This window comes from Phaseolus vulgaris, chromosome 6, assembly GCF_051622355.1.
Source record: "Phaseolus vulgaris cultivar YP4 chromosome 6, ASM5162235v1, whole genome shotgun sequence".
Lineage (NCBI taxonomy): Eukaryota > Viridiplantae > Streptophyta > Magnoliopsida > Fabales > Fabaceae > Phaseolus > Phaseolus vulgaris.
The window spans coordinates 29,799,077-29,811,894 of record NC_143503.1 but is presented as its reverse complement, the minus strand read 5'-3'; the positions used below and the strand labels follow the sequence as shown (position 1 = coordinate 29,811,894).

At 35.6% G+C, this 12,818-nt stretch overlaps 2 protein-coding genes across 2 annotated transcripts; both read right to left on the bottom strand.

Annotated features, from left to right (window-relative positions):
• Nucleotides 1-2,811: 2,811 nt before the first annotated feature.
• LOC150027343 (alpha-glucosidase-like) lies at nt 2,812-6,569 on the bottom strand. Its single transcript, XM_090303979.1, has 5 exons — nt 6,221-6,569; nt 5,364-6,073; nt 4,935-5,165; nt 4,171-4,817; nt 2,812-3,970 (listed from the first exon to the last, which is right to left on the bottom strand). Exons 1-5 carry the CDS (start codon nt 6,439-6,441, stop codon nt 3,083-3,085), a joined length of 2,697 nt encoding a protein of 898 aa, XP_090160105.1. The 5' UTR covers nt 6,442-6,569; the 3' UTR covers nt 2,812-3,082.
• A 768-nt stretch (nt 6,570-7,337) lies between these two features.
• LOC137831999 (alpha-glucosidase) lies at nt 7,338-11,808 on the bottom strand. The gene is made up of 5 exons (XM_068639947.2): nt 11,420-11,808; nt 10,568-11,277; nt 9,474-9,704; nt 8,709-9,355; nt 7,338-8,508 (listed from the first exon to the last, which is right to left on the bottom strand). Exons 1-5 carry the CDS (start codon nt 11,698-11,700, stop codon nt 7,621-7,623), a joined length of 2,757 nt encoding a protein of 918 aa, XP_068496048.2. The 5' UTR covers nt 11,701-11,808; the 3' UTR covers nt 7,338-7,620.
• Nucleotides 11,809-12,818: the final 1,010 nt, after the last annotated feature.

Below are 12,818 nucleotides of genomic sequence, written 5' to 3'. Positions count from 1 at the left end.
TTTTGAAAAACAATTATTATAGGACCAAACTGTGGTAGCTCTTATGGACTCATTAGTGAAGAAAATTTGTTTGTGCTTTATCTTCTAATGTATTACATATCTTTTGTATTACTTTTACATACTTTACCTTTATATTATTATAACATCACAATTTTCCTTCATTTATTTAGTCTTTGATGAGATTGGCCTCTGCTTGTTCTGAATTTTCTTGTTGTGTTGTCCAAATCAGAGTTCTTAATTGTTCATGATACTAATCTGTTTGATTCTTAATTTCAATTGTATAATACCTTTCGATCTCAAGTCCTTGGAGAAAAAACTTATATAGCGGTTGCACATTTTTAAATGTTGTTTAAATTTTTCTGAGAATATCTTTTCTATAAATATCTTCTAAACAACCAATGTATTTGATGTACCCTTACATCACTTTTGTGAAATCTTCAACCAGGTTTCATTTACATATAATAAACTTAAGTTTACAATGCAGCCTTGGTCCTGGGAATTGCAAATCAGTTAACCAACATAGTTTCAATTATGAAGTTTACTTCGCTCACTGCAACCATTGTGGAATTGTCCATTAGACCATTATGAGATGCATATCACCTTATTCAGACACAGGATAGCTGAACTTTATTGTCTCATAAAAAAGTAAAAGCTTAAGATGTATACTAGATGCAGTATTTAACATTAATGTTCAAGCTAAGCAAATCTAACCCATGTTAGTTTATTCTGATACTGATTTCAAGAATGAATCTGCATCTTAATTTGGTTACACCATTCTTATTTTCCACAATGCCAACTTATTCAACCCCAAAATTATGCAGCACCACAAAACAAGAAAATAGTACATAACTTCTATGTCAACCACTTGCTAAAATTCATTTTTTCATTGATACAGATCTCAGGATACATATTACATACTAGACATAATCAAATCAACAAACTAATACATATTACATTAATTCTTTCAATCATAATCCCAACCAAAACATACATTCAGACGTCACTCAAGGGAATTTTAAGAAAATAATCAACATAGCAAGGTTTATTACAACAACACACAACCCTACTAACAACATCTTTATCCACTTTCTTGACATCTTCAAACGCTTCCAAGCTACAAATCTTGTTTATTTGTCTAGCAATAGTTCCATCTTTGTCATCCCCAATGTCTTCAATGCACTTGCACCATCTAAAAAAATTGCATCTCATGCTTACGCCACTCCTACTCTGTATTAGACAAAACCATAAGCAAAAAATCAATACCAATGCATTTTTTTTTCATAAGCCATAGTTTAATACATCTCACCTTATACTTTGGACACCCCCAAAATTGCCTCCCACAATTTTTGAGTTGTTGCGGTTCTCAAAACCGTAAATTCCCCACAATCGCAAATGGGAGCAACAAAAGTCGTCCTACTCCCACCACCATGGCTAGAATTCGATCGTTGTTGTTGTTGCACTTCCATTCAGTTACAGCTACATGATGATACAGATGCAGATCTATATGCACACATTTCCACCACAAACGGAACTACACCCACGAACGAATCACAAACCACAAGATCGTACCTCCGAATTCACTCGCACCACAGAATCGAATGAGGGGAGCACACCTCCGAATGGAATCGAAGCAGGGAAGCACACCACAGAATCCAACTAGGGGAGCAATCCTCATATCAGAAACCCTAAATCAGAAATTCAAAATCCCCAATTTGAATAACCTAAACCCTAATTCAGTATTCACTGAAGTAATGTAAGCATCATCCACGTAACTTACACGTGTCTGCCACATAAGCACCACTTAACACCGTTTGGTGATATTTAACCGAAAGGACCATTTTAAATACATTTTAAAAAACTTAGGGACCAAATTGAATTTTTTAAAAACCACTGTTCCAAATTGACTATTGGCTATAAATATAGGGACGAAAAAGGTAATTAAACCTATCTAAAATGTAGGATACGGGAACACGGATCTATATATTATATAATTATGAATTATATTTGACGATAAAGATTGATTAATGTGCACAAGTATTGCAGATTATTTTTTGGAGCAGAAAAATGTTTTTCATGACTGGTTCAAAAGGATTTGTTTCTTATTTTTATAATCATAATAAAAAAATTTACAATAAGTTTGAGTTTTTAGAAAATTAATGTATTTTTTTTTTTAAATTGTGATAAAACTGTATTAGAATTGTCAGAAATCCAACAAATGTTTTTTGAATTGGACACTTCACGGATACTTGCCCTACAAGTATTATACGAGTGTCGGTGTCCGATATGAGTATCCGGCACCGACACATCATTTAAGAGAAGTGTCTGAACTTCATAGCTTAAAACTATTTAAAAAATATATCATTTGTGATGGTTTTTGAAACATTGGATTAAAGATATTTACATTATTAAGGACATAAAAAGGCAATTTGGAGACTTATCTAAAAATTCACAAATAATTAAAGGCCTATTTTGAGGAACTAAACCCTTTTTCATTAATTATATAAAATGATAAAAACAATAAAAGGCATGAATTCAAAAATATAAATAAATTTGAGGTGAATTTTTTTAAAATAGTTATTATTGGTCAAAAAAATTAGGAGTAAGATTTATTAATATATTAATGCAGGTTGTTCACATTCTCAAGTCTCAACTGATATTCTTTGAGTATTAAATTCTTATTATCATTTTTACTCGAAAAAAAATACAGTCATCCGAGGATGCTCTTGTAGATATGATATGAACCCACAAGGTTTCGTGGATACTGACTAAGGATTGAACGTGTAGTAAGGTTACGATTCAAGAAACATTGGATAAAGCTAACTGCTAATTTGTAATAGATAATAGTTCACAGATATTATTGATATGCGGATATGTTTATGCTTGAGTTTCATACCCAGATGATGATACTATTCTCTAACATTTATTTATCATACAAACATGATATTTTATGAATTTTAGTGACGTTACACTGGGAAAATGGCCTTCTTAATAGTACTCTTAGACTGGAAAATAAAGGGACCCAAATGCAGCCAAGAAAAAAGCAGAAATTCTTAGTGGGAATTTGCCATCTTAAGGTACCCTTCTACTTGATTTCTACCTCCAACTTGAATTCCTCTCCAATAAGATATGACAATTTAGAAACTTGTACAGTAACGAACTCAGAGGAGCTATTCACAACTGCTTTAGTCACTGAACTTATTCCAGTCACAGTATTCAACTCTTTCCCTGACAAATCCATTCTATTAAATTTCTTGTGCTTAGGTATCCCCAAGAAAGTTACCTTGTCTATGATCCACCTCTGGTCCAGAGCAAATCTTCCATTAGTCACCTTAGATGTAATAACAACGCTATTGTTGCGTATAGCCCCATAAAAGCTTACCAATGTCCACTCATGTTTCACCCCTGCTATGTCTAGCGCTTCCCCATCATCCAAATACACTTCACCATAACTATTCCCACTGCCACTGATAACTACCAAAAGTTCAAATGCAGTTTTGCGGGCAGCATCAGTTGCCATTGCTTCTCCTTGTAAGGCCAAAATATTACCTTCCCCAACATGCACATTTATGTGATCAGGTGGAGCATCAAGAGTCACATACTTGCCTGTTTCTGCATTCACTGAATTTGAGACATTAAAGAGGTCAAACCAGGTTCCTTTAGGAAAGTATGCATCAACAGTGGTTGCCCCAGATTGTAGTACAGGTGATACCAGAACCCCTTTGCCTAATAGAAACTGAGAGTTTATTTCATATGTTGTGACATCCTCGGGGAATGAAAAGAAAAGGGGTCGTGCAATGGGTGTTCCTTTTGTATGGGCTTCATACATTAGCGTGTAGAAATAAGGGAGAAGACGGTAACGAAGTCCAAGCACTTTCCTAGCTGATGCTGCAACTGATTCCCAAATGTAAAGCTCTTGTCTGATGGAGTTTATTTCTGAATGATCTCTGGCAAAGGGGTAAAAAGCCCCTAACTACATTGATAAAAAAAACGAGTTAGATATGTATGCAGTGGCATTTAAAAGTTTCTCTCAACAAAACAAAATTCATAGTAGTTTTAAGTTTTCACAAGTGACTACTTGTATATTTAGGCAAGGAAAACATTGAATACTTTATAACATTTCGCAGTATAAAAATAGCATTCCACACTACTGCATTTGAGGATAAATTTTACCTGGATCCAACGCCGACAAAGTTCTTCAGTTGTATTTCCACCAAAACCACATATATCTGCTCCAACCATTGGAATCCCAAAGATTCCAGAATTTAATATCGATGAAATTGAGTATGCCAAATCATTCCATGTAGCAGCATTATCTCCAGTCCAATGTGCAGTATACTTACCAGAACTTACAAAAGTTGATCTACTCAAGATGAATGGCCTTTTACCAGTTATATTCACCAATTCCTCGTTCGTTACTTTGCATTCTAGTAGTCCATACAAATTGTGGGCATTATACTCAGTGATGTTACCATAGTGTAAAGAAGTGGCTGGGACTGTTCTGTCATTAATGGATCGTAGACCTTCACCATTGTTAATTTTGTAAGGAGGGTTATCAAGATTAGAAGATGGAATGGGAGGAGAAGTAATGAAATTGGATAATTCATTCATGTCAAGCCAAAGGCCATCAAAAGGGAGAAGGTCTCTAAATAATTTGATTTCCCCACCCCAAAATAACTGACTCTGAGGGTTAAGAAAATCTGGGTAATAAACTGGTCCAGGCCAAACTTCACCAAGATAATTGGTTCCATTTCTCTTTATGTAGACATCAACCTTCAAGCCTCTAACATAGGTTGCATATGTATTATTTACACTGATACCTGTTTCCAAAATTTGCCGACAATTAATAAAAGATGCATAGATACGTCCTCTACCCTTTAGACCATAATATGATTTTTATCTCTTTGGAAGAATTTTATGGTGTCAAAATTAGGTACCTGGATCCAAGATAAGCACGTATTTCTGACCATTTTGATGAAGAGTATCAACAAAGCTTCTCATCTTATCCAGCGGAAAGTTGATGGGATCTAATGTGAAATCTTTAAATGCATCCATGTAATCAATATCCGTCCACATAACTTCAAGAGGTATACCTGCTTTTGCATAGTTGGCAACCACACTCTCTAGATCACTTACATTTTTGTATCCCCATCGACACTGATGAAAACCTTCAGAAGAGATAAAAATAAAGTGGAATATCAAGGAAGTGGATACAACAGATTGACATGAATAGATAAAAGAAATTCCAAATAATTAACAAGTTAGATTTTGATTCACTGTACATGTTAAGAGTAAATTATTTTATATGCAACACTAATCACGTAATACAATATGCAAACTATAAGAAAATAAGTTCATTAACTTACCAAAGGACCAATAAGGCATGGGAGCAGGTCTGCCGATGAGATCAGTGTATTGCTCCAACACCAGCTCTGGAGAGGATCCAGCGAAAAAGTAAAGATCAAAAACCCCACCAATGACCTTATAAGTAATGCGATCACCGTCATACACAATGTCCATTCCATTGCTGTTGAGCAGCAACACCCCATGTGAAGTGCCAGCCTTCACGCTTCCATCTGGGGAGGGTGATCTCACGTCCAAGTAAAAAGGGTGAGAGCCATAAAGGTTCACGTCCGGGGTGGCGCTTGCAATATCTGCATTCCACAGTGTAAGGGTCTGGTTGGGTCGGAGCTTGAAGGAGGTCTTGGTGTGCTCCCCGAGACCGTACAGAGAGGCTCTTTGTGGTGGGAGGGAGGAGGAGAGCTGCAAGTACTGATCTTTGAAAACAAGAAAAGTTTGAGGATTGGCAGGGTCTGGTGCGGCATCGAAGAGAAGGTCGTTGGAGGATTTGCGTGAGAGAGTGAAGCCAAATGGGGTGGTGTTGTGGAGAGTGAACACAAGGTCTGAGTCTGGATGTGTGAGAGTGAGAGTATCTGGGGAACCTTGTTTGGTATTGAGGTAGCGAAGAGGGTGATCCTGAGAAGGGGAGGGTCTGGGAATGAGATGTTGTGGAATTTCCCATCTTTGGTTGTTGGAGTCAGTGATTCTGAGTCTCAACCTATCCTTGTTCTCAAAACTTTGCATTAAAAACAAAAAACAGACATGTATATAAGTACATAGATGATATGTGAAAAGTGTTAAGAAAAGTGAATGGTAATGAATGAAGTAGGTGAAGGTGAGAATGAAGAAGAGTGAAGAAGCTTAATTGATTGGTGTCTGTTACCTGGCAGAGAGGGAGAGGTGAGGAATGTCGGGTCCGAAAACAGAGGAAGGTTTGATGATGTTAAGGTTTGCAATGAAAGAGTTGGTTGTTGGATAAGCATGAAGAGCTGAGATGGTGTAGCCATATCCAAGTGGCGATGAATCTGAAGCAGAGCAGAAGATAAGAGAAAGAAAGATAGAGAAAGAGAAGAGTAGAGAAGCGATGAAAGTGGGTGCAGCCATGTGTTTAGAAGTGAATGAAGGCAAGAATGTCTTCTTACAAGACCTTTACTTCTCGGGACCAACGAACCAAGTTTTGGCACACTTGTTTTTAGTGATAATTGAATCATGCATGATGGCTTCTTGCCAACGCAATTCACCATTTTGTTCAATAGTCTTTCAGAACATGTGCTCATTCATTTTTAGTGTGTAAATTTTATCCTTATAATAATTAACTATTACAAAAATATAAAATACTGTTTCTATTATATACATACAAAAATATTAATAATAGGTGATTATACTTTTCAAAATTAAATTGCTAATAAAAATGGATTTAGAATTGTTTTTAAAATAAATTTCGAGTTGAAGTTTTATAAATGAAAAATATGTGGAAATTTTACCAATGGTAGTTAATCAAATTCTTAAGAATAGTCATTCACAACATCAACTAATATAGTTAGCTCAATCGGTATTGTTTGTGGACGTGTATCATTCATATCATGAATTATATTTTTTTAATCTGACTATAGAATTATATTTTATAAAATTTTATTTTAAATTTACAATGAATTCGTCCAATTATGTTAGATAAATAGTTTTTTTTACTGTTTCTTTAATATATACCTGACCGCAGTCCAACTTCGAGCTCGTTAATATAGAATTCAATTTCTGAAAACACAAATAAAATCATTTATCTTTAACGTTAAATTATTTTTTAATGATAAATTTAAGGTTCATTTGTATATACCTTTACACATTTTAAATGTCAAATCATTTATCATTTATGAACTATCAATTTAATTACTTATGCTGGTAGGATCATCTACAGGTTTCATTCTTAACTGATATTCTTGGACTAAGATTATTATTATTATTATCATTTTGCTTGAAAATAATAAAGTTATTGGAGAGGATGCTTTTGTGGAAATCATATGAATCCATAAGGTTTGGTGGGTACTGCACTGCTAGACTGCATGCAACTAAATTAGGAGCAACTACCAGTACTTGGTAATACTCACCTCTATTATTGATAAGAAGATGTAATACGAAATTTGACATTTTATGGATGTTGGGGTGGTGGCCTGAGAAATGAAATCCTCAAGGGTAACCGTGGCAGTGGTAAGAAGAAAGGCCTCAGCGATGCAACCATTAAGAAAGCAAAAATTCATGGTGGGAATTCGCAATCTTAAAAAGTAGCTTCTACTTCATTTCTATCTCCAGCTTGAATTCCTCTCCAATAAGAAGTGACAATTTAGAAACTTGTACACTAACAAACTCAGAGGAGCTATTCACAACTGCTTTAGTCACTGAACTTATTCCATTCACAGTATTCAACTCTTTCCCTGACAAATCCATTCTATTAAATTTCTTGTGCTTAGGTATCCCCAAGAACGTTACCTTGTCTATGATCCACCTCTGGTCCAGAGCAAATCTTCCATTAGTCACCTTAGATGTAATAACAACGCTATTGTTGCGTATAGCCCCATAAAAGCTTACCCATGTCCACTCATGTTTCACCCCTGCTATGTCTAGTGTATCCCCATCATCCAAATACACTTCACCATAACTATTTCCACTGCCACTGATAACTACAACAAGTTCAAATGCAGTTTTCCGGGCAGCATCAGTTGTCATTGCTTCTCCTTGCAAGGCCAAAATATTACCTTCCCCTACATGCACATTTATGTGATCAGGTGGAGCATCAAGAGTCACATACTTGCCTGTTTCTGCATTCACTGAATTTGAGACGTTGAAGAGGTCAAACCAGGTTCCTTTAGGAAAGTATGCATCAACAGTGGTTGCCCCAGATTGTAGTACAGGTGATACCAGAACCCCTTTGCCTAATAGAAACTGAGAGTTTATTTCATATGTTGTGACATCCTCGGGGAATGAAAAGAAAAGGGGTCGTGCAATGGGTGTTCCTTTTGTATGGGCTTCATACATTAGCGTGTAGAAATAAGGGAGAAGACGGTAACGAAGTCCAAGCACTTTCCTAGCTGATGCTGCAACTGATTCCCAAATGTAAAGCTCTTGTCTGATGGAGTTTATTTCTGAATGATCTCTGGCAAAGGGGTAAAAAGCCCCTAACTACATTGATAAAAAAAACGAGTTAGATATGTATGCAGTGGCATTTAAAAGTTTCTCTCAACAAAACAAAATTCATAGTAGTTTTAAGTTTTCACAAGTGACTACTTGTATATTTAGGCAAGGAAAACATTGAATACTTTATAACATTTCGCAGTATAAAAATAGCATTCCACACTACTGCATTTGTGGATAAATTTTACCTGGATCCAACGCCGACAAAGTTCTTCAGTTGTATTTCCACCAAAACCACATATATCTGCTCCAACCATTGGAATCCCAAAGATTCCAGAATTTAATATGGATGGAATTGAATATGCCAAATCGTTCCATGTAGCAGCATTATCTCCTGTCCAATGAGCAGCATACTTACCAGAACTTACAAAAGTTGATCTAGTTAATACGAATGGCCTTTTACCAGTTATATCCACCAATGCCTTGTTAGTAGCTTTGGATTCCAGTAGTCCATACAAATTGTGGACATTGTACTCAGTGATATTACCATAGTGCAAAGATGTTGCTGGGACTGTTCTGTCATTAATGGGTCGTTGGTTTCCAGCATTGTTAATTTTATAGGGAGGGTTATCAAGATTAGAAGACGCAATGGGGGGAGAAGTAATGAAATTAGATAACTCATTCATGTCAATCCAGAGACCATCAAAAGGCAGAAGGTCCCTAAATAATTTGATTTCCCCACCCCAAAATGATTGGCTGCGAGGGTTTAGGAAATCAGGGTAATAAACTTGTCCAGGCCAAACTTTACCAAGATAGTTGCTTCCATTTCTCTTTATGTAGACATCAGCCTTCAAACCTCTAACATAGGTTTCATATGTCTCATTTACACTGATACCTGTTTCCAAAATATGCCTCAAATTAATCAAAGATGCAAAGATGCCTCATCAAACCCTTAGAGCAGAGTATGATTTTTGGATATTTGAAAGAATTTCTATGGTGTCGAAACTATGTACCTGGATCCAAGATAAGCACGTATTTCTGACCATTTTTGTGAAGGGTGTCAACAAAAATTCTCATCTTATCCAGCGGAAAGTTGATGGGGTCAAATGTAAAATCTTTATATGCATCCATATAATCAATATCTGTCCACATTACTTCAAGGGGTATAGTTGCTTTTGCATAGTTGGCAACCACATCCTGGAGATCACTTACATTCTTGTAGCCATATCGACACTGATGAAAACCTTCACAAGAGATATTACTAATGTGGATTAACAAGGGAAGTAGATATCCATAAGTAAAATCATCAAGTTCACATGGTACACCGATACATTTTTAATACAACGAGACTATGAATCACACGTCTGTTCTTGCGTCGGTTCTTGGAGGAAACAGAGTAGCAAGATTCATCATTATTAAAACAAAAAGAAAATGTGATAACTTGTTAATGGTAAGGAAAAAAAACTTTATTAGCGGATATTTTTACTGAACATGTTAAGAGTAATCCTAAATATGATTTCATCAGTAAGACAAATCACAGTAAATTATGGAAACTATGAAGCTATAGAAGCAAGCTAAACAGTTGAACTTCTCGTGTGATAAATGACAGTATTGGGTACCCAGCTAATATATATTTGGACTTACAATGCTTCGGCAATTTACCTACATCGTTCACACAGTCAAATTCTTTACCATTAAATCACAATCATTCTAAAGTTCCCTCTCCCAAACCAAATCCTAGTAAGCTTTTACAGCTTGGCATGGTTTATGAATGATATAGAACATAGTATTATCATGATACAATATAGAAAAGTAGAGATACTTGAATCTCCTTTCAAGTTTCAAAGCTTTTGCCATGTCTATATTCATCTTTCTTTATTTTACTATAACCACAGTTAAAAATAATGAAATGAAAGACTCAGGCTTTAAAAAACGGTCGGCACTGAAATTTTGACCGTAATATTAAGTATTCTATTTTAGAATCTCGAACATCATCAATCGCATTTCTCTATAACTTTTAGCAATATCAGAGATTGCAAGGAAACTACTAAGATTGTGGCTGCAATTTAAAACTTTAACTTAAGTACTAGGGTGTATTTTGACTTACCAAAGGACCAATAAGGCATTGGAGCAGGCCTGCCAATGAGTTCAGTGTACTGTTCCAACACCAATTCTGGAGAGGATCCAGCGAAGAAACAGAGATCAAAAACCCCACCAATGGCCTTATAAGTAATGCGATCACCGCCATACACAATGTCCATTCCATTGCTGTTGAGCAGCAACACCCCATGTGTGGTGCCAGCCTTCACTCGTCCATCAGGGGAGGGTGATCTCACATCCAAGTAGAAAGGGTGAGAGCCATAAAGGTTCACGTCCGGGGTGGCGCTTGCAATATCTGCATTCCACAGTGTAAGGGTCTGGTTCGGTCGGAGCTTGAAGGAGGTCTTGGTGTGTTCCCCGAGGCCGTACAGAGAGGCTCTTTGTGGTGGGAGGGAGGAGGAGAGCTGCAAGTACTGATCTTTGAAAACAAGAAAAGTTTGAGGATTGGAAGGGTCTGGTGCGGCATCGAAGAGAAGGTCGTTGGAGGATTTGCGTGAGATAGTGAAGCCAAATGGGGTGGTGTTGTAGAGAGTGAACACAAGGTCTGAGTCTGGATGTGTGAGAGTGAGAGTATCTGGGGAACCTTGTTTGGTATTGAGGTAGCGAAGAGGGTGATACTGAGAAGAGGAGGGTGTGGGAATTAGAAGTTGTGGAATTTCCCATCTTTGGTTGTTGGAGTCAGTGATTCTCACTCTCAACCTATCCTTGTTCTCAAAGCTGTATTTAAGAACAACCAGTTATTTATCTATATAGATAATAGAAAAATACATAGATGATATGCCAAATTAAGGGTACCAAATATGTATAAATGAAGAACAGTGAATAAGGCTAATTAAGTAGTTGTAGTTGAAGTTGTTACCTAGCAGAGAGGGAGAGGTGTGGAATGTCGGGTCCGAAAACAGAGGAAGATTTGATGAGGTTAAGGTTTGCAATCAAAGAGTCGGTTATAGGATAACTGTGAACAGTTGAGAGGGTGTAGCCATAACCAACTGGTTCTGGTTGTGACGATGAAGCGCAGCAGAAGATGAGAAAAAGAGAAATAGTAAAGATAGTGGTTGTGAGTTGAGTGTTCCATGGTGTAGCCATGGTCTTAGATTTGAAGAGATGAAAAATGATAGCATATGGATTTATTATGCACATTGGTTCGTGTTGGAGACAAACAAAGGACGGGCGATTGGTGGAACTATGTGAGGAGCATTATTTCTTGCCTTCTTGGAACCAACTACCAACATTTTCCCACGTGTTTCTAATCAATAAAACATGGTAAATGTACCAATCATTGCTCTTTCCTAAACACTCTTTTTAGAAATGTCACACTTTTTTAAACTAAAATAACATTATGTTTTGTTTTCTTATTTTTCTTCTTCTCCTTTTATAATGCCTGTGTATACTTGGAGTTGCTTCCTCTTGTCACTTTTTTCTAAGAAAAAAAACATTATCATGATCTTCGAAAATGGGAAACCCTTGACTTTAATGGATCCGAAGAAGCTATGATAAAGGATGAAGAAATGGTGTCTTTTTTGTTTCATTCCAACTTTGGCACTATTGGCTTTGCTTCAGGCTTATCGAAACTTTGAAATTGCGTGCATCGTTTGATTATTATTGGTGATTGCTGTGGCGCTCCATGCTATCTCTTTACGATTATCTAGTTAAGAATAATGTTTTTTAACTAAATCATTCAGTGTAGGTTTTTAGTTGAGTTGTTTTCCTTTTTTTATTATGTGTTTTTTTTATATATTTTACCTGTTTTTCTTACTTTTCTGATCTAATTTTTAATTTTTTAAAATTAATTTTTGGATATTTTTTTTATTTAAGTTATTATAATAATATGAAAAAAATGAATTATTATATTGAATGTTTATTATTATTTAAGATTATATTTAAATCGACTTTATTTTTATTCATAACAGTTTAAAAATTATTCGAATTCAACCTGTATTTTATATTAAAATGTTATTTTTAATTACAATTTTATTCTTAAACTGGGAATCGTAATCTCGTTTTCTCCTTTTTTTTATTAAGATATACAAGTGTGAAATCTTCTATCAATTATTTTTCGGTACAAATAAATAAACATTTTTGGCATGTCGTGTAATTTCTTTGAAAATCATTAATTTGGTAGTTTTTATCAACTTGGAGTATGGAAGAGTTGAAATACCATTATTTTGATTTCTTTTATTGTTGACAGTTTATTAATTGTCACAAAGATTTTTAATTCTAACTTACCTTTAAAAGGTTCTTAGAGATTATTTCAGACA

Excerpts from the sequence above, each read along its gene's own strand:
- LOC137831999 (XM_068639947.2), bottom strand. The coding sequence starts at position 11,700 with ATGTGCATAATAAATCCATATGCTATCATTTTTCATCTCTTCAAATCT. Across the intron at positions 11,278-11,419 it reads CACCTCTCCCTCTCTGCTAG|CTTTGAGAACAAGGATAGGT; the intron begins GTAACAACTTCA and ends TCTTAAATACAG. Across the intron at positions 9,705-10,567 it reads AATGCCTTATTGGTCCTTTG|GTTTTCATCAGTGTCGATAT; the intron begins GTAAGTCAAAAT and ends TCTCTTGTGAAG.
- LOC150027343 (XM_090303979.1), bottom strand. The coding sequence starts at position 6,441 with ATGGCTGCACCCACTTTCATCGCTTCTCTACTCTTCTCTTTCTCTATC. Across the intron at positions 5,166-5,363 it reads CATGCCTTATTGGTCCTTTG|GTTTTCATCAGTGTCGATGG; the intron begins GTAAGTTAATGA and ends TCTCTTCTGAAG. Across the intron at positions 4,818-4,934 it reads CGTGCTTATCTTGGATCCAG|GTATCAGTGTAAATAATACA; the intron begins GTACCTAATTTT and ends TTTTGGAAACAG.